This window comes from Somniosus microcephalus, chromosome 24 (assembly GCF_052327205.1).
Source record: "Somniosus microcephalus isolate GS21.2 chromosome 24, FLI_Smic_1.0, whole genome shotgun sequence".
Classification (NCBI taxonomy): Eukaryota; Metazoa; Chordata; class Chondrichthyes; order Squaliformes; family Somniosidae; genus Somniosus; species Somniosus microcephalus.
This window is the reverse complement of record NC_141010.1, coordinates 64,714,658-64,735,936: the sequence shown is the minus strand read 5'-3', so window position 1 is coordinate 64,735,936 and position 21,279 is coordinate 64,714,658. Positions and strand designations below refer to the sequence as shown.

The window sequence follows — 21,279 nt, the reverse complement described above, 5'->3', positions numbered from 1 at the left end:
GCTGGGGTCCTAGCGCCGATCCCTGCGATACCCGAGTCACTGCCCGCCCCTCGGAAAAAGACCCTTTTATTCCAACTCTTTGCTTCCTGTCTGCCAACCAGTTCTCTATCCAAATCAGTACCTTACCCCCAATCCCATGTGCTTTAACTTTGCACGCTAATCTCTTATACGGGACCTTATCTAAAGCCTTCTGAAAGTCCAAATACACCACATCCACTGGTTCTCCCTCATCTATCCTACCAGTTACATCCTCAAAAAATTCCAGTAGTCAAGCATGATTTACCTTTTGTAAATCCCTGTTGACTTTGTCCGATCCTGTCACTGTTTTCTAAGTGCTCTGCTATTACATCTTTTATAATGGACTCTAGCATTTCCCCCACTACTGACGTCAGGCTTACCGGTCTATAATTCCCCATTTTCTCTACCACCTTTTTTAAATAATGGGGTTACATCAGCCATTCTCCAATCCATGGGAACTGTTCCAGTCTATAGAATTTTGGAAGATGACCAGCAATGCATCTACTATTTCTAGGGCCACTTCCTTAAGTACCCTGGGATGTAGATCATCAGGCCCTGGGGATTGATCAGCCTTCAATCCCGTCAATTTCCCGAACACCATTTCCTTACAAATACTGATTTAATTCAGTTCCTCCCTCTCATTAGACCCTATGTTCCCCAGCATCTCTGGGAGGTTATTTGTGCCCTCCTTTGCGAAGACAGAACCAAAGTATGTAATTGAGCTGCCATTTCTTTGTTTCCCCATTAAAAATTCCCTGACTGCATGGGACCTACGCTTGACTTCACCAATCTTTTTCTCTTCACATATCTATAGAAGCTTTTACAGTCAGTTTTTATGTTCCCTGCTCTATTTTCCCCCTCTTAATTAATCCCTTTGTCCTCCTTTGCTGAATCCTAAACTCCTCCCAATCTGTAGGGCTGTAACCATAAGATACCTATGGATAGTTCTAATCTTTAGGCTGCAATTAAATGTTTATCATTTTCTGCACACGTAAATAGATAACATAGCTTATATTAGGTCCTAAAAACAGGCTGATGGAGCCGTGGTGGGTTGAGTTACTAATACTGAATGTAAAACCAGGAGTGAAGGTCATGGAGGAAGTAATGTTTGGCATTTTAGCCAATCTTAAAAGCAAGGCAATTGTAATGAGAGGTTGGAAGATAAAGAAGGGAGGCATCTGGAGGATTAAACTTACTCGAATAACGGATGTATCTTCCGCAGCAAAGCATTTTTTGTAATCTCGGGGGTTGGCTGCGAGTAAATGTAACATTCAATAAATCTTCAAGCATTTGACTGCATGTTGAATTCATCCTTTGTCCAATATCATTACAAAATTCATATTCCTAACAGGGACATATTAGAGATCACCAGGGTGATGTTAGTGATTATCCCAAGAGGGGAGATCCACCATCAACATTCAGCTACTAAAAGGTTTTCAAAGTATTTTATTTCGGATTTTTTTTCACATCATTAAACTGAGTTGCAAATATATTAACAAAAAGACTTTTTCTAAGACTGTACAAATATCTGAAATTAAAAAGGGATAAGCAACAGAAAAAAAATCCACTTAAGACACCAAGTTACAGTTTTAAATGAAAAATGAAATTAAAAAAATAGACTACATTTCACACGCCCACGCGCATACACACCCACGCGCACAGACACACATTGCATTTTCCATTCGTTAACACTTCTGCTGTTTGCACAGAGTGACAGCAGGCTCCTGGTATCAGTGCGACCTTAAAGGACGCCATCATTGTAAGCAATCAGCATGTGCACTTTACAGAGAGGATGCTCTGCACTCTATGGTGAAGTAAAGACAGGGGACGGGAAGAGATGTAAAAATACCTCCATTCACAGCGACTAACTGGCCAAAGGCAACACAGTGGCCATTACCACCCAAGTGCTGCTTGAAAATGGCTGCCATCTCGACCGCCTGCAACTTATGCTTGCCAATCATTGAGGTAACACTAGCCGCTGGACTTTCACCCCCACTGATTTTGTTTAACAGGGACTCCTTTTAGGGTTAAACAGGGGGTTAAAAACAGCAGCATAATTGTGAACTTTGTGATAGTGATGGTCAAGTTTTGCATGAGCAGAAGTAGCAGAGGGAGAGGGGAGTTGCGCAAGTTCACATTCAGATCAGTAATAACATTTACATTTAAAAACAAAGTCCCCTGTTCAACGTGAATGTTGCGGAGGCTGGAAATTAAAAGTTGGTGGTGACAGGTTTCCTCGTGACCCAGTGATGGGTCTCTCCAGCCTACGTTTTTAACGTTGGCGAACTGCATCAGACAGAATGCTCAAAGCAGAAATACAGGCCCAATGTGAGGGAAAGAGGAGGGAAAGGCCATGGGAGTAGCAGCTCTTGCTCTGAAACCATGTTTTGGCTGGGATGGCTTTTACAAGTTGAAGCTCTCATCGCTCTCCACTGCGTGAAGCTGGGTGTCGTCAGCATCAGTCATGCTGCTTTCCTGGGACTCATCTGTTCCAGCTGTGAGAACAAGTCAGAATTAGTGCCTGGCTCCAGTAATCTGAACTGGTAATTCAGCAGTCCGTTAGGTGAGGGGAAATCCCCAACTCCAGAAAACGCCACAAACAAGGATTTTGGAGAAACCACCAAAACCATACAGGAACTGCACCGATCAGTAGACCCCAGGTTCCATCACTGGTCTGTGCTGATCACATACATATATATACACACACATGCACAGTGAAGATCAGTTACTGCTAGATGGAGGCATTTACGCCTCTCGAGTCTGTTCTGTCATTCAATTAGATCGTGGGTGATCTGTATCTCAACTCCATTCATCTATCTTTGATCCAGATCCCTGGATACCCTTACCTAACACTAACCTAAATAGTCAGAGAGTCTTGAGCATTTCAATTGACTCCCAGCATCCCCAGCCTTTTTGGGAAAGGGCATTCCAGATTTCCATTACCCTTTGTGGAAAAAGTGCTTCCTGAATACACTCCTGAATGGTCTAGCTCTCATATTTAGATTATGGTGGGTTCTGGATTCCCCAATTAGAGGAGAGTGCCCTATACAGTTTCTCAATACTCGATTAATTCCCTTTATCATTTTAAAGACCTCAATTAGTCACACCTCAATTGTCTAAACTCAAGGGAATACAAACCAAGTTTATGTAGCTGGTGCTCATAATTTAACCCCTTCAACCCAGATATCATCCTGGTGAATCTGACTGACATCTGCAATTTCCTCACCCTTTCTTTTAATACCTAGGGTGGAAACCATCAGATCCTGAAGACTTGCCTACCTTCTGCCTCCACTGTGAGAATGTATGCAAAGTACTCGTAATGATTCTGCCATTTCCTTATCCATTATAGTCGTACCTGCACCAGTCTTTAATGGGCCCATATTCCCCTTCACCACTCTCAATATATTGATTAAAACTTTTGATGTTAGCTAGGATATCCCTCAAGTTTTATCCATGTTTGTACCTCATTACTTTCTTTGTATCCCTTTATTGGTTTTTTATAGCTCTCCCGGCTGCTGGATTTCCACTTTTCCTTGTACTTGTGAACCTTTTCTTTTAACTCAATACTGTGTCTTACCTCGTTTGCTGACCACAGTTGCTTAACTGTACAAGTGGAGCCTTTGCCTTCTCGTCTGTAGGTTTGTTCATTGATAGTTCACCCCAGTTTACTGGGATCAATTCATTTGAGGTCAAAGTTTGCCTTACTTAAATTTAAAACATTGGTTTGTGACTCTCCCCCTCAAACTTAAATTCAATCATACTATGGTCACTGCTGGCAAGAGGTTCCCTTACTGTCAGATTGTTAACTAACTCTGGTTTGTTACACTTCGCTTATGGCCTCATCATGCTTCCCTTATCTCTCTTTATACATCCACTTCCAACCCCCCTCAACATCATCACTACTGTCAAGAGGTCTATAGGCAACTCCCAATCTTGGGTCCTACCCCATAGTTTTTCCACTGCCGCATCACCCTTACTGAAAGCCCGTCTTTCTCCTGCTGTAATTGTCCCCTTTAACAATTCCCCTCTCCTTTCCCAATCTTTCCCTGACCTTTCTAAAGATCCTACGGCCTGGAATATTTATCTCCCAGTCATGTCCAGCTTGTAGCCAGGCCTCTGTAATGGTTACTACATAGAGTATAGAGCACAAAAACAGGCCATTTGGCCCAACTGGTCTATGCCAGCATTTATGTTCAACACGAGCCTCCCCCAACCCTACCATCATACATCATACCCTTTAAGCTGAAGTTGTGCTTCTAACTCACTTGTCCGTTCAGGCCAGCAAGTAGGAATGGGACTAATGCTGCTTTGCAATCCTTTTGACAGGCAATTCTGTGGCCAGGTATTTTTAAGATTATACTGGATTACCTGCGTTAGTCGATAGTCAGTCTTTAACCAGAAGACTGGTGCTAGTTAGGCTCTGGCAGTAGTTCAGCATGTTAGAAGTAAACATCCATTTCAAAAGGTTCAATGTATGCAGTGAGAAGCACCCTCATTGTTCTGATGCATCAAGGCCAGCAAAGTTTGTAATGTGGGCTTTTATGCTGATTGAACAGTAATGTTAAATAAATTGGCCATTGGTTTATACCATAAACCTTGGTCTGATAAGAGTGTACCATTTGTTCACCTACTGAAGACATGGAGCATTGCGTGGTGGTACATGCTACATTCCAGTCAGCTGCTGTACAGCAGTACTGGCTCTCAGTTAAAGCTCTGGGTTTTTCTACCATTTACCTAGATATTGAGCAGGTAAAGGCATATTCTGGTTCATAAGGGACACAAGGTCAGTTTGAGAGTCGTCAGTGACACTGAACCACGGTAGAATATCAAGTGCAGTCAGGTCAGGCAACACTGGTGGTGATCCAGAAGGGGAGTGCTGGCCCATCCCCACAATTCTCTTTGGCATACGGGCTAAGAAAACCCCAGACATACGCTGGGGGAGTGGGAATTTTCCATACATACTTTAAAATAACTGGCTTTTATTACTGTTCATTTTGGTTTTCAATTTAATTTTGTGCGCTCAGGGTGATAGATATTTGCATGGCATAGTGGTTAGCACTGTTGCCTCACAGCGCCAGAGACCCGGGTTCGAATCCGGCCTCGGGCGACTGTCTGTGTGGAGTTTGCACATTCTCCCCGTGTTTGCGTGGGTTTTCTCCGGGTGCTCCGGTTTCCTCCCACAGTCCAAAGATGTGTGGGTTAGGTTGATTGGCTATGATAAATTGACCCTTAGTAATAGGTGGGGTTACAGGGATCGGGTGGGATATGTGTCGGTGCAGGCTCGATGGGCCAAAATGGCCTCTATCTGCACTGTGGGGTTTCTGTGTGATTCTGTGAACATGTGTGGGCTGGCTTGGAACCCAATAGGTGAAAGGCCATCATTGTTTTTTTTTTTTTTTAAACCATCAGAATGGCATTAAATACCTCAAACTCACCAATCCTACTTTTCATTACCCACACAGGTTTGCCGAGAAGGCTATCTCATAATACTGTGAGCATACACAGATACCAACCTGTATCATATTGGTACCCCTCACTAAGCTGCCCATCATTTGTTACAGGCTCCTCATCATCTGGTAAGTAGCGCTTGTCAATAGCCTCTTTGATCTGGTTGTTGGCGCCCTTTGGATCAAGGTCCATGGCCCAGGAGAAGTTCATCAGTGCCAGGTGTGTCTGCCCTAACTTCTTATAAACCTGAGGGTAAAAACATAAATGTAGGAGAAGCTGTTCTAGAGGATGAGAGTTTCTGAACCAGAGAACTGCAAGCAGCTCAGGGAATAAGATCAGTGAAAAAAAGTCAGGTGTATGACATTTCCCCAAATCCCCCTGTAGGGACAAATACCCTGGTCTAATTTCACATTGACCAGCTTCAATTAACGGTGTTAATCAGAAATAACAATGGCAGTATGGAGAAAGGATACAACTAAGAGCTAGAAACAGAAGCCACGTGGATTGAGATAAAGGCTGGAAAGAGATTGGTCACATTATAGTTTCTTTGTGTTTAGTATGTGTGGTTCTTGTTAAACGAGTAAATTTTTGTCTTTTTTCCTCTAAGTTAGGTCAGTGGGTTAAACTAGAGTTTAGTTAGTAGTCTATTAAATAGAGGTATGGCAGGGCACCTCAGTCCTGTTGAAAAGCAATAGTGATAGGAGATTCAATGGTTAGGGGAACAGACTGGCATTTCTGCGGCCGCAGACGTGACTCCAAGATGATATGTTGCCTCCCTGGTGCCAGGGTCAAGGATGTCACTGACCTGCTGCAGGACATTCTGAGGGGAGAGGGTGAACAGCCAGAGGTTGTGGTCCATATCTATACCAATGACATAGCTAGAAAGAGGGAGGAGGTCCTGCAGGCAAATTTTAGGGAGCTAGGAAAGAGATTAATAAGCAGGACCTCAAAAGGTAGTAATCTCCAGATTACTCCTGGTACCACAAGCTAGTGAGTATAGAAATAGGAGGAGAGAGAAGATTAATGTGTGGCTGGAGAGATGGTGCAGGAGGGAGGACTGCAGATTCCAGAAGCATAGGGACTGGTTCTGGGGGAGGTGGGACCTGTACAAGCTGGACGCGTTGCACCCAATATACTCGTGGGGAGGTTTGCTAGTGCTGTTGGGGAGGGTTTAAACTAGCTTGGCAGGAGGATGGGAACCCGAGCGTAGATTCAGAAGGGAGAGAACTAAAGCTGGAAATGGAAGGCAGTAAATTAGTGAGAGAGTTTGGAAGGCAGAAGAAACAAAGGGGTTTGGCAGTGCTTAATGGTATATACTTCAATGCAAGGAGTCTAGTGAAGAAGGCAGATCAGCTGAGGGCACAGATAGACATGTACAGATATGATATAGTTATTACTGAAACAAGGGCAGGAATGGATGCTCAACATTCCTGGTTACAGGGTTTTCAGACGAGATAGGGAGGGAGATAAAAAGATGGGGAGGTCACAATACTGGTTGAAGAAACAATTACAGCTGCGAGGAGGGATGATATGTTAGAAGGATGAGGCCAAATGGGTTGAACTGAAGAACAAAAGGGGGCAATTACACTGCTGGGAGTGTACTATAGACCCCCAAATAGTCAGAGGGAGATAATAGAGCAAATCTCTGGTGCAAAAACAATAGGGCAGTAATAGAGGATTTTAACTACCCTAATATTAACTGGGATAGACTCAGTGTAAAAGGTATAGAGGGCGCAGAATTCTTTAAATTCATTCAGGAGAACTTTTTTTTAGCCAGCATGTAGCAAGAAAGACTTGCATTTATATAGCGCCTTTCACGACCACCAGACCAAATGGAATACGAGCACAAACTAGCGAAAAATATAAAAACGGATTGTAAAAGCTTCTATAGGTATGTGAAAAAGAAAAGACTGGCGAAGGTAAATGTAAGTCCTTTACAGTTAGAGACAGGAGAATTTATAATGGGTAATGAAGAATGGCAGAGAAACAGCGATTTACTTGTACTTCTTGCAATTTAGTATATGGTGTTCACTGCTCACGATGCGGTCTCCTCTACATTGGGGAGACCAAAACGCAGATCAGTCCGTAAGGGGGACCTCAAGCTTCCGGTCGCCTGTCACTTTAATTCTCCGCTCTACTTCCACTCGGACCTCACCGTCCTCGGCCTCTTGCATTGTTCCACTGAAGCTCAGCGTAAGCTCGAGGAACAGCACCTCATCGTTCGATTAGGCACTTTACAGCCTTCCGGACTCGACAGAGTTCAACAATTTCAGATCATAACCTCGGCCCCATCATATATATTTTTTTCCACCCTTTTTTGTTTGTTTTCTCTTTTCTTCTCTCCCACAGGGCAGCTGTCTTTCACTCTGCCAGCACAATTCACACTTCAGCTCGAGCCATCCTTTGTTTCTTAACCTGTCCTAATACCATCTCCGCTTGCCTCGAATGTCTGTCTCTTAATCTCTCCTGCCTTCTATCCTATCAAAGACCTTCCCTTTGGTTCTTTCATCCCTTTCCCAGCTCCCACACTTGCTTAAAAATCTGTTCCATTTCCTGCCTTTTTCCAGTTCTGACGAAAGGTCATCGACCCGAAACGTTAACTCGGTTTCTTTCTTCACAGATGTTGCCTGACCTGCGGAGTATCTCCAGCATTTTCTGTTATTTCAGATTTCCAGCATCTGCAGTATTTTCTTTTTTTAAATTAAATAAATACTTTGTTTCTGTCTTCACGGAGGAAGACACAAAAAACCTCCCAGAATAACTAGAAAACCAAGGGTGTGGCGAGAATGAGGAACTTAAAGAAATTAATATTTGTAAAAACACAGTACAGTACTAGCAAAATTAATGGGATGAAAAGTCGATAAATCCCAAGGACTGGATAACCTACATCCTAGGGATTTGAAAGAGTTGGCCATTGGAATAGTGGACGCATTGGTTGTCATCCTCCAAATTCTATAGATTCTGCAACAGTTCCTGCAGATTGGAGGATAGCAAATGTAACCCCGCTATTTAAGAAAGGAGGGAGAGAGAAAACAGGGAACTACAGACCTGTTAGCCTCATCAGTAGTTGGGAAAATGCTGGAATCTATTATAAAGGATGCAATAACTGGGCACTTAGAAACTAATACAGGAAACTTTGTGTTATCCAGAGGCTAAATGTCTGGCAAGCTCGAGCCACCGGCAAAAATCAGGAGCCGTTTTTAGGTTTTTTTTTCTTCTCGTGGCGTTTTTTTCCCCCAACAGTCAGGCTCTGCAAAGTCTCTGTAGCTTAGCAACAGCTTCAGAGAGACGCTGCCAAGGTACGGGCCGACTGTTTAGAAGCTGTTGCTAAGCAACAGTGTTTGTTGTCAGATACGGAGATGAAAAGCTCCGTATGCTTCATTAACACTGGTGTGTCCGGCAGTTTTGAGGGAACTGCAACAGCTCGGTCCCGTCGGTGCCAGATAGCACAAAGTTTCCTGTAATAAGATTGGGCAGAGTCAACATGGATTTATAAAAGGGAAATCTGTTTGACAAACCTATTGGAGTTCTTTGAGGATGTAACTAGTGGAGTAGACAAAGGGGAACCAGTAGATGTGGTGTATTTGGATTTTCAGAAGGCCTTCGATAAGGTCCCACACAAGAGGTTGGTGAACATGGAATTGGAGGTAACATACTAGCATGGATTGAGAATTGATTAACAGACAGAAAACAAAGTAGGATGGCAGGCTGTGACTAGTGGGATACTGCAAGGATCGGTGCTTGGGCCCAGCTATTCACAATCTATATCAATGATTTGGATGAAGGGACTAAATGTAACATTTCCAAATTTGCTGACAATACAAAGCTAGGTGGCAGTCAATTGTGAAGAGGATGCGAAGAGGCTTCAAGGGGATCTCGACAGGCTCGGTGAGTGGGCGAGAACATGGCAGTGGAATATAATGTGGATCAATGTGAAGTTATCCATTTTGGTAGAAAAAACAAAAAAGGCAGAGTATTTCCTAAATGGTGAAAGATTGGAGAATGCAGATGCTCAAAGGGACCTGGGTGTCCTTGTACCCGAGTCACTGAAAGCGAATGTGCAGGTGCAGCAAGCCATTAGGAAGGCAAATTTGAGTACAGGAGTAAAGTCGTCTTACTCCAATTATATAGGGCCTTGGTGAGACCACACCTGGAGTACTGTATACAATTTTGGTCTCCTTACCTAAGGAAGGATATACTTGCCATAGAGGGAGTGCAACAAAGGTTCATGAGATTGATTCCTGGGATGGCAGGACTGTTGTATGAGGAGAGATTGAGTAAACTAGGCCTGTATTCTCTTGAATTCAGAAGAATGAGAGGGGATCCCATTGAAGCATACAAAATTATTACGGGGCTGGATAAGGTGGATGCTAGGAGAATGTTTTCCTTGGCTGGGGAGTCTAGAACCAGGGGCCACAGCCTCAAGCTAAAGGGTAGGCCATTCAGGACTGAGATGAGAAGAAATTTCTTCAGAGGTTGGTGAATCTTTGGAATTCTCTACCCCAGAGGGTTGTGGAGGCTCAGTCATTGGGTATATTCAAAACAGGTCGATAGATTTCTGACTAGTAAGGGCATCAAGGGATATGGCGATAGGGCCGGTGAATGGAGTTGAGGAAGAAGATCAGCCATGATCGTATTGAATGGCAGAGCAGGCTCGAAGGGCCTACTCCTGCTCCTATTGCTTATGTTCTTATGTCTCAAAGCGCTTCACAGTCCAATGAAGTACTTTTGAAGTGAGGTCACTGTTGTAATATGGGAAATGCGTCAGCCAATTAGCACACAGCAAGGTCCCAGCAATGTGATAATGACCAGGTAATCTGTATTTGTTATGTTGGTTGAGGGATAAATATTGGCCAGGACACCAGGGATAACTCCCCTACTCCTCTTCGAATTGGGATCGTTTACGTCAACCTGAGACAGCAGACGGGGCCTCGGTTTAACGTCTCATCCGAAAGACGGCGCCTCCAACAGTGCAGCATTCCCTCAGCACTGCACTGGAGTGTCAGCCTAGCTTTATGTGCTCAAGTCCCAGGAGTGAGAATTGAACCCACAACCTTCTGACTCAGAGGCAAGTGTGCTACCAACGAAGCCACAGCTGATAACAAGAGGGGGCGGTTCTGGACTTAGTTTTAAGGAATGAAGCCGGGCAGGTGGAAGGGGCATCAGTGGGAGAGCAGTTTGGTGGTAGTGATCAGAATTCAGTTAGATTTAGCATAGTTGTGGAAAAGGACAAAGATAGATCAGGAGTAAAAGTTCTCGATTGGGGAAAGGCCAATTTTACAAAGCAGAGATGTGATTTAGCAAAAGTGGATTGGAAACAGCTACTTGAAAGTAAATCAGTGTCAGAGCAGTGGAAGGCATTCAAGGAGATAGTGAGTGTTCAGAGCAAATTTGTTGCCACAAAGCAAAAGGGTGGAACTCCCAAATCTAGAGCCCCCTGGATGACCTGGGGCATACAGGGTAGGATAAAGCAAAAAAGGGACGCTTATGTCAGGTACCGAGAGCTAAATACTGCATAAAGCCTAGGAGTACAGAAATGGCAGGGGTGAAATTAAAAAGGAAATTAGGAAAGCAAAGAAAGAGAGGGCATGAAAAAATACTGGCAAGTAAAATCAAAGAAAACCCAAAGATGTTTTATAAATGCATAAAGAGCAAGAGGATAACTAAAGAAAGAGTAGGGCCGATTAGAGACCAAAAAGGTAACCTGTGTGTGGAGGCAGAAGACGGGGGTATGGTTCTTAATAAATACTTTGCATCTGTCTTCACAAAAGAGAGGGACGATGCAGACATTTAATCAGGGAGGAGTGTGAAATATTAGACGAGAAACATAGTGAGGGGAAGTATTAAGGGGTTGCACATCTTTGAAATTAGATAAATTACCAGGCCCGGATGAAATGTATCCCAGGCTGTTAACAGAAGCAAGGGAGGGCAGGGCAGAGGCTCTGACCATCGTTTTCCAATCCTCTCTGGCTACAGGTGTGGTGCCAGAGGACTGCGAACGTTGTACTATTTATAAAGGGATAGACCGAGTAATTGCAGGCCAGTCAGCCTAACCTTGGTGATGGGCAAACTTTTGGAAACAATTCTGAATGACAGTCTTAATTATCATTTAGAAAGGCATGGATTAATCAAAGACAGTCAGCATGGATTTGTTAAGGGAAGGTCGTGTCTGACTAACTTGACTGAATTTTTTGAGCAGGTAACAAAGAGGGTTGATGAGGCTAGTGTGTTTGATGTAGTCTACATGGATTTTAGCAAGACTGTTGACAAGGTCCCACATAACAGGTTGGTCAAAAAAGTGAAAGCCCATGGGATACAAGGGAAAGTGACAAGTTGGATCCAAAATTGGCTCAGTGCCAGGAAGCAAAGGTAATGGTCGACAGATGTTTGTGTGACTGGAAAGCTGTTTCCAGTGGGGTTCTGTAGAGCGCGAGTGGGGGGGGGGGGAAAGGAGAGAGAGAGAGCGCGCGCGCGAGTGGGGGGGGGGGGGGGAAAGGAGAGAAAGCGTGAGTGGGGGGGGGGGGGGGGGAGAGGAGAGAGAGAGCAGGAGTGAGGGGGGGGGGAAAAAGAGCGGGAGGGTGGTGGGGGGAGCAGGAGGGTGGGAGGTAAGCAGGAGGGCGAGACCGTTGAGTGTTTCTGAAACATATGGGGGGAAAAAATCAAATCTCTTACCTTTCCTATTAGGAAGTAAACAAGGGACTCTTTGGGAACGATTTGTTTCAATTCTTCAAGCTCCTGTAAAGCTGCCTGATGAAAAGCAAGAAAAGTAGAGACGTCACTGGGAGCTGAAGCCATGACTACCCATTACAAACGAGAGTGCCTCGTACGATACCCAACAGCACGCTTACCTTGTACTTCTCATTCGCAAACAAAATGGAGGCTCTGTGGAATTTGCATAGAGGATTTTTTGGGTCTATACTAATGGCTTTATTTAGTGTTTCAAGTGCACTCTCTGACTTTTTTAGTGCATGCTGGACCTGAAAAAGAAACCACATGAGCATCAGTTAGTTTTATGATCAAATCACCAAGAACACAAGAGTAACTGCAGAAACCTACATGACATTTACATTGCAGGCCAGGGCACAGGAATCAGGACTCAATGTTGAATAGGAAGCCGGGTCTCAGTTTAGTGTTCAGTACCTGTAAAGACCCCATGGCATTAATTGAAGAACAAGGAGGTCTCCCATGTCCTGGACAGCATTCCTCCCTTAACCACACCCAAACTGATCATTCACCTCATCTGCTGTTAACAGAACCTTGATGTCGGCCAACGTGGCAGCACACAGCAAGTGACTGCACCTCAAAAGTAATTCATGGGCTGTGCAGTGTTGTGTCACATTGAGGCACTACGTAAAATGCAAGTCCTTTCTTTACCAGGAGCTGCAACATAGAACTTGCATTGTAGAGTAAACATGGCTTTAAACTTGCTGGTTATACTGGGGAACTATTAACCTCTAATGCATGTGAACTATACATCAGGACAGCTGTGTACCGCAATATGGGCAATTTACTGGTTGGCATCAGAAATGCATGGAGTGGGATCCAAACCCACAGAAGGAGCAAGAGTGGGACAGAGGGTTCCGTTGAACTAGAGGCTCATTTTTCTGAAATTTCAATTTTTAAAAGTACACATTTTCAATTTTATGACAGTCTTGTTTGTGTTTTTACAGTGACACCTTTCTTGCTCCCACACAGCAGGGCAGGTACTGCCAGAATGGAGCAGAAACTCCCAGGATTAGAGTTAAAACAGAGGCAAGAACAAACAGCATTATAAATATTGTCCATGGCAATTTTCTCCCCTCCCAGCTGGGGTTAGGTTACCCGGAATCCCAATGACCACTTGTAACATTCGAGCCTGGATTATCATAGAATCCTAGAAAGTTACAGCACGGAAGGAGGCCATTTCGGCCCATCGTGTCCGTGCCGGCCAACAAGGAGCTATCCCGCCTAATCCCACTTCCCAGCTCTTGGTCCGTAGCCCTGCAGGTTACAGCATCCCAAGTGCACATCCAAGTACGCTTTAAATGTGGTTAGGGTTCCTGCCTCTACCACCCTTTCAGGCAGTGAGTTCCAGACCCCCACAACCCTCTGGGTGAAGAAATTTCCCCTCAAATCCCCTCTAAACCTTCCACCAATTACTTTAATTCTGTGCCCCCTGGTTTTTGACCCCTCTGCTAAGGGAAATAGGTCCTTTCTATCCACTTTATCTAGGCCCCTCATAATTTTATACACCTCAATAAGGTCTCCCCTCAGCCTCCACTGTTCCAAGGAAAACAAACTCAGCCTATCCAGTCTTTCCTCATAGCTAAAATTCTCTTAGCTATGTAATATACTTGAACAAATTAGCATTGAGAGGGAGGAGGGACTAGCGGTTTTAGCGGGCTTAAAAGTGGATAAATCCCCAGGCCCAGACGAGATGTATCCCAGGCTGCTGTGTGAGGCAAGGGAGGAGATTGCAGGGGCTCTGACACAAATTTTCAGAACCTCTCTGGCCACAGGGGAGGTGCCAGAGGACTGGAGGACAGCTAACAGTACGATTATTCAAGAAGGGTAGTAGGGATAAACCAGGGAATTACAGGCCAGTGAGCCTAACATCAGCGGTAGGGAAATTATTGGAAAACATTCTGAGGGACAGAATTAATCTCCACTTGGCGAGGCAAGGAATAATCAAGGATAGTCAGCATGGCTTGGTCAGGGGGAGATCATGTCTAACCAATTTGATTGAATTTTGAGAGGGGGTGACTAGGTGCGTGGATGAGGGTAGTGCAGTTGATGTAGTCTACATGGACTTCAGTAAGGCTTTTGACAAAGTCCCACATGGGAGACTGGTCAAGAAGGCACATTGGATCCAAAATTGGCTTAGTGGCAGGAGGCAGAGGATGATGGTCGAAGGTTGTTTTTGTGACTGGAAGCCTGTGTCCAGTGGTGTACCGCAAGGATCGTGCTGGGTCCCTTGCTGTTTGTAGTGTACATTAATGATTTAGATATGAATGTAGGAGGTATGATCAGTAAGTTCGCAGATGATACAAAAATTGGTGGAGTGATAAATAGCGAGGAGGGAAGCCTCAGGCTACAGGACGATATAGACGGGTTGGTCAGATGGGCAGAACAGTGGCAAATGGAATTTAACCCTGAAAAGTGTGAGGTGATGCACTTTGGGAGGACTAACAAGGCATGGGTATACACAGTGAATGGTAGGACCCTAGGAAGGACAAAGGATCAGAGGGACCTTGGTGTGCATGTACATAGATTCCTGAAGGCAGCAGGACAGGTAGATAAGGTGGTTAAAAAGGCATATGGGATACTTATATCCTATGCCTCGGCTAATGAAGGCAAGAGCAGGGAGGTTATGATGGAGCTGTACAAAACGCTAATTAGGCCACAGCTGGAATACTGTGTGCAGTTCTGGTCGCCACACTATAGGAAGGATGTGATTGCATTGGAGAGAGTGCAGAGGAGATTTACCAGGATGTTACCTGGGCTGGAGCGCTTCAGCTATGAAGAAAGACTGGACAGGCTGGGGTTGTTTTCCTTAGAGCAGAAAAGGCTGAGGGGGGACCTGATTGAGGTGTACAAAATTATGAAGGGCATAGATAGGGTAAATAGAAAGGAACTTGTACCCTTAGTAGAGGGGTCAATAACCAGGGGGCATAGGTTCAAGGTAAGGGGCAGGAGGTTGAGGGGATTTGAGGAAAATCTTTTTCACCCAGAGGGTGGTTGGAATCTGGAACTCACTGCCTGAAAGGGTGGTAGAGGCAGGAACCCTCACAACATTCAAGAAGCATTTAGATGAGCACTTGAAACGCCATAGCATACAAGGCTACGGACCAAGTGCTGGGAAATGGGATTAGAATAGACAGGGCTTGATGGCCGGCATGGACACGATGGGCCTCTTTCTGTGCTGTATAACCCGATGACTCTATTCCCGGCAACATCCTTGTAAATCTCCTCTGTATCCTCTCTAGTGCAATCACATCTTTCCTGTAATGTGGTGACCAAACTGCACGCAGTACTCTAGCTGAGGCCTAACTAGTGTTTTATACAGTAGAAGCATAACCCCCCTGCTCTTGTAATCTATGCCACGGCTAATAAAGGCAAGCATTCCGTATGTCTTAACCACCTTATCTACCTGGCCTGCTACCTTCAGGGATCTGTGGACATGCACTCCAAGGTCACTTTGTTCCTCTACACTACTCAGTGTCCCACCATTTAATGTGTATTCTCTTTCCTTGTTCACCCTCCCCAAGTGCATTACCTCGCATATCTCCAGATTGAATTCCATTTGCCACTGTTCTGCCCACCTGACCAATTTATTGATATCTTCTTGCTTCCTTCTTCAGTATCAACCACACAGCCGATTTTAGTATCATCTGCAAACTTCTTAATCATACCCCCTATATTCAAGTCAAGATCATTGATATATACCACAAAGAGCAAGGGACCTAGTACTGAGCCCTGCGAGACCCCACTGGAAACAGCCTTCCAGTCACAAAAACACCCATCAACCATTACCCTCTGCTTCCTTATCTATGTTGCGGTGCCATTTCATTCATATGAAGCATCACAGCAAATCCCAGCCCTGTCCTTACCAGATGTCTGAACACACCCTTCTAGCAGGGACTGCTGTATAACAAAGAGAGTTTGGAACCATATCAAATTTCAAATTGGAACCATATCAAATCTCCCCCTCTGTTCTCTTACCCTGCTTCAGGTGAAGTGGAGCCACTGGGGAATTTCAATTAAAAATAGGATTTGTGGAAGATACTGCACTGAAGTGTCCACTAGGGTCACAGGTTACTTTACTGAATGACACTGAAAGCTATGATTGGTTAAGTGGGCACTGGAGGCTCTCCAGTCCGTGGTCATGTGAGCAGTTTTCACACCAGCAGACAGCAGACGCCTGCAGACTACTCGACAATGAGCATCCAGCTCTTGCACAACCTGCATTTATGCACATGTACCAGCAGAGGGCACTGGATTAGAAGCAGGAAGAAAATCAGATTCTCCCCTGGAGGCCAACTCAGATTCTCCCCTGGAGGCCAACGGCAGCAACCTCGGGTGCCGCTAACTTAGCACATGCCAGACATTGAACCTGTGACTTGGTGTTATACAATAAAATGTGGATTATTCTTATATTGAGAGAAGTGGCAGGACAGAAGCTGTGCCTCCCATTCCCAGACAGTGAGCTGTTGTCTAAAGTCAATGCAGGAGGCCAGGTGCTTTCTTGAGGGGACGATGGGCTCCATTAAGCAGTATGACAAAGACTGTTTGCAAAGATTATTTTCATTTTGTAGGCTTCAATTTTTTGCACAAACTCCACTCTGCTCTCCATTACTCCATTTCAGTGGTGCAACATTGCACTGGCCTATTTTGAATTTATTTTGCAATACTAAAAGATTATCTTAACTCTAAACAATCAGAGTAAAGAAATAACCTTCACTGCTCTATAATGGGTTTATCGTCTGCTGGCTTTTTTTGTCGCCTTTAACTCAGTGTATCCCGATTACCTGCAATGAAACAGCGATGTATACAATCCACGTTAGTTTCCCTTATAGTGTAACAGTTAGACTCATCAGCTGTGAAACGAATCATGTGATGTGTGGCTCGGCTGCAACTAACACCTGTAGGAGGACATGCCCGGTGTGGCGGGACAGGCAGGGGGCACAGGGAGGAGCACAGCGCTCTCCTCCATGTCAGTGACAGCACTGGTCGCAAAAAAATCAGATCCAAAATATCGTGTAGTCCCCGCGCCGAATATCTCCCATCCGCTGTGTCTCGCACAGCCCCATTGTGGGAGCGGACAGCGCGCAGCCGAGTATCACACTCCAGCGAGCAATCTTTATGCTTCAGCGTAAACAGCAAGTGTCAGCAGGCAATTTGACTACAGCGGGCATCACAGATGAGCAAGGTCCTATTCTTACCCAACGTGTGTGTATACTCACTCACAGGTCACAAAAGTTAAGGTACAGGGCCAATGTTCCAAGAAAAAGTTCCTGCTTCCAGACATCAGAATAGTAGGTGGCAGATCTGTGACCAATCGAACTCATCCATTTGTCTTATTGCTTACTTACCACACCAATGTGACACAGCAATACAGAACTTTGGGGGTTGATATTAAGAGCCTTTCGGAAATGAATTTCTGCTAGGTTGAACTTCTCTTGTTTATAGTAGATCATCCCCAGACCATACCTGCAGGGAGAGAAGATTACACAGGACATCACACACTTGGACAACAACTCTGGGGTTTGTTGCTTTCCTCTACGGTGAAAGTTTCTCCTTTGGAAAGTTTGGTTTACCTGCACAGCAGAGTTATACAAACCACGCAGTCAGTGACTGGACCAACCCCTCACCACCCAGGCATACTCTAGACTAGTGCTTGCGTCTGGCCATCCATAACAGACCAGTGGAAAAATGAGAGCTCAAGGTGACTAGTGTAGGTGAACACTCAGATTTGAGAATCTCTCCCCTCCCTCCAACGTGCAAAGACTGTAATAACCAAGCCTGGTTGGGGAGAAGCAATCTTCTCCAGCCCTGTGAGCTGCAGTAACATTAGTGAGGAACACCCATGTTCATTCTATGGACAAGGCTCAGCAGCACACAACACCCCTGCAGTAAGAAATGTGAAGCTGCACTACGGTCACTATAATCCCACGTGTCCAGGTCCCCAGTGATGCAGTTTGCTGATCAATCTTCATCCCCATTTTCTGCATTCACCTGTCCAATCGAATCTTAAATGATGACAGTTTCTGCCTCAACCACTAACCCTGGAAGTGAATTCCACAGCTTCACAACTGTGTGTGAAGAAGTTTCTCTTACTCTGTTCTTGTATCTCTGGCCCCTTGTGCCAAGCCCCTCAGCTACTGGAAAGTCTGCTTCTACCAACCCAGTCTCATCCTTTCACAATTTAAACATTTCGATTATATTGCCCCCAAACTGTGTTCTCCAACAAAAAAAATCCCAATTTTTTCCAAGTCTTTCTTCGTATTTGTATTTCCTGGTACAGTTGGCACCGCTTATAGCTGGTGTATTCGTGCGAATGCAATTTGCCCACTAAACGCGATGGCCGGTAAAAGTGTTTTGTCGAATTTATGGCAAGTGAGCTCCCAAAATAACACCAGTTCCACCACTTTTAATAAGATGCTATTGCAAGTGTAAGGAAGATTGCCAAACTCTACAGGCCAGCAGAGAGTATCGTGATGTGTGTAAGCAACTTGGACTCAAATTTGCTGTTCAATGTTTGTAGCAGGCAACAGGGTTAAAGAAACGGCACGTTCCAGGCCGATTTAGCATTGTGCTCAACTTAATTGCTGAAAGAATTGCTTTTTGCTTTTCTGTGGCTGCTGCTTCCTATTAACTACCCTGGTCAATTTCAGAGTTCCTCAATCGTCGTGTTTGTGAATGTCTTTTGGAAATTAACATTTAATAAGGGGGTGATCCCAAGCCATGAAACCAGTGCTGCAGGGTGGGGGGGATGGGAGGTGACCCCCAGCAGCTGCTTCAGCTGCCCGACATGATCCGCCCATTTAATAGGCGACTTTGTAATATGGTGATGGCACATGGTTAACACCATTTGCCAGATATAGGCTGCTGTCTGGGATATGCGGGGACAGTGTAAGTGTTGGAGACTGCACCAGGCAGCACCCCAGTGAATGTGTTGTTCACTCTCTAAAACCTCAATATCCTTTATGTAGTGTGGAGCCCAATACTACACACAGTCCTCCAACTGAGATCTTAAGGTTTTATATAGGCTCATAATTACCTCTTAGCTTTTATGTTCTAAACCTCATGATAAAATCTAGAATTCCATCAGCTATTTTTTGCAGCCTTGTCAATCCGAGGTGCTGTCTTTAATGTCCTGTGAATCTGTCCCCGCCACAAGTCCCTCTGCTCTCCATCTACTGCCATTCACAGTGCAATTGCTGCGGTTTTATTCAACTAAACCGTATCACCTCACACTTATTGACACTGAATTCCATCTGCCATTTTGTAAAGCCATTGCCCTTTTATCAACATCCTTTCACACTTTCCTTTGGTCTAACGATTTAAGTAGACCTCCTATTTAGGCCTATATTCAGATCATTAATATACACAGTGATAGAAGTGGCCCCAGAACTGAACCCTGTGGCCCACTTCCAACCACTCGGAGAAACTGCTTTCAACTCTTACTGTGCTTTTACTCTGAATCCTTTTTTTTTTTTAAGTTTGCTATCCTCCCTCTAATTTTCTCTAGTATTCTCCCATGTGGTACCTTATCAAAGGCTTTACTGAAGTCCATGTACACTCCATCCGCTACATTTCCCCCAATCTACCATATCTTTTACCTCCTCAAAGAATTCTATGGAGGTTTCCCAATCCGTACGGGCTGCTTCTAACTTCATTCTCTTAAATAGATGTGTGATAATTTCATTCTTAATTAAAGGACTATAAAATTTTCCCAACTACAGATGTTATGCTAACCGGCCTGTAATTACCCAGATTAATCAGTCTCCCTTTATAAAATGGGCATTACATTGGCCAGTCACAAGTCCTCCGGCACACATCCACATCAATAGAGCTTCAAATAGACTTTGCAGAACCTCAGCGATTGCCTCCCTCAGGATCCTATGCTGCACCAGTCAGGCCCTGGCACTTGGTCTTCCTTCAGCCCAAACATCCCATAATATCACTCCTGCTGCATGATAGGGAAGTGATGGTGAAGAAAAGGGCCGAAAGAGGCAGAGATTGGTGTTAAAGGAAGTGGAAACAGTAAGAAAGCAAGACAAGCAGGGGAGTAACATAGGAGAAACAGTGCCAGCATTCAGACACTCCACAACACCAAGGGATGAAATGGGGGAAATCAGGAAAAGGAGGGGATACAGTGGGGCGTCTGACAGACAGTTACATTTGTTACTAGGGCAATGACTTGTCTACTGGAGGGGCTAAAGGTGCTGAAAGAATAGATATTTCTAGGAAAGCAAGACAGGGCCTGCAAAGTGGTGCACTCCAGGTTTATTATGAGTCTCTGGAAAAGAGTTCTCACAAATATCATTTTGCAAAAAAAATGGTTTTATAAATAATGGACTGTTTGGGTAAGTCAGGTTGATAGAGCAGAGGTGTGCTACATCTAAAACAGGCAGGTTCAGAGAGACTAATTAGTAATGTGAAGGATTTCAACCAGATATTAAGGGTGAATAGGATTGGGACAAGGCTAATCACAGATCAGCAGTGGCTCAAGGGTGGCCAGAAGGAAAACAAAGACTCAAACTAAGGAAAATGTAACGTCTACAATTCCTTTACTGGAATGCGAGAGACACAGGATGTTGTACACAGGGAAATGCATTAGCAGAGATTATGGTATAGGGATTATAGAAACATGGCTCACCCAGAATTCAAAATACAGCAGGAAGAGATGTCCAGGATGATTTGGAAGTTAAGGAAGCCGATGGGATATCCCAGGGAAAAGCACAAAATGAAATGTCCTGTCTTGGGTTAATAAGCAGGCAGAGAACAGGGTTAAAGGTAGGGGTCTGATACACGTCACCTGGGCAGGATAAAAATATTACATGATGAGATATGAAGGGTGTGCTTTTTGACTCAAAGGTGCTGGCTGCACCCACTGCATTGAATTGCATCAGCTCCCCAAGTTACTGGGTACAGAGGCCTGAGGCCTACTCCAAGCCCAATCTGACCCGTTCACCAAACACTGAAGGGCAAGACAATTAAAGAAACTTTTCCCCCTCTGGGTGGGCCTGACCTTGCACGAGGATCAGCCCAGCCATCATCCTGTCCAGTGTGCCTCAAAACACCATTTCTTCTCTGGTGCCCTGCGCCTCC

At 44.7% G+C, this 21,279-nt stretch overlaps 1 protein-coding gene across 2 annotated transcripts in view; it reads right to left on the bottom strand.

Annotated features, from left to right (window-relative positions):
- Positions 1 to 1,447: 1,447 nt before the first annotated feature.
- cdc27 (cell division cycle 27) overlaps positions 1,448 to 21,279 on the bottom strand; it is a 108,413-nt gene continuing 88,581 nt past the window's right edge. For both annotated transcript variants that reach the window (XM_085966681.1, XM_085966682.1), the window contains 5 exons: positions 17,538 to 17,655; positions 12,315 to 12,443; positions 12,139 to 12,213; positions 5,532 to 5,712; positions 1,448 to 2,513 (listed from right to left, as the gene is read on the bottom strand). In XM_085966681.1, coding sequence (XP_085822807.1) covers positions 2,422 to 2,513; positions 5,532 to 5,712; positions 12,139 to 12,213; positions 12,315 to 12,443; positions 17,538 to 17,655 — 595 coding nt within the window. In that variant the 3' untranslated portion in view covers positions 1,448 to 2,421. The remainder of the gene's footprint in view (positions 2,514 to 5,531; positions 5,713 to 12,138; positions 12,214 to 12,314; positions 12,444 to 17,537; positions 17,656 to 21,279) is intronic.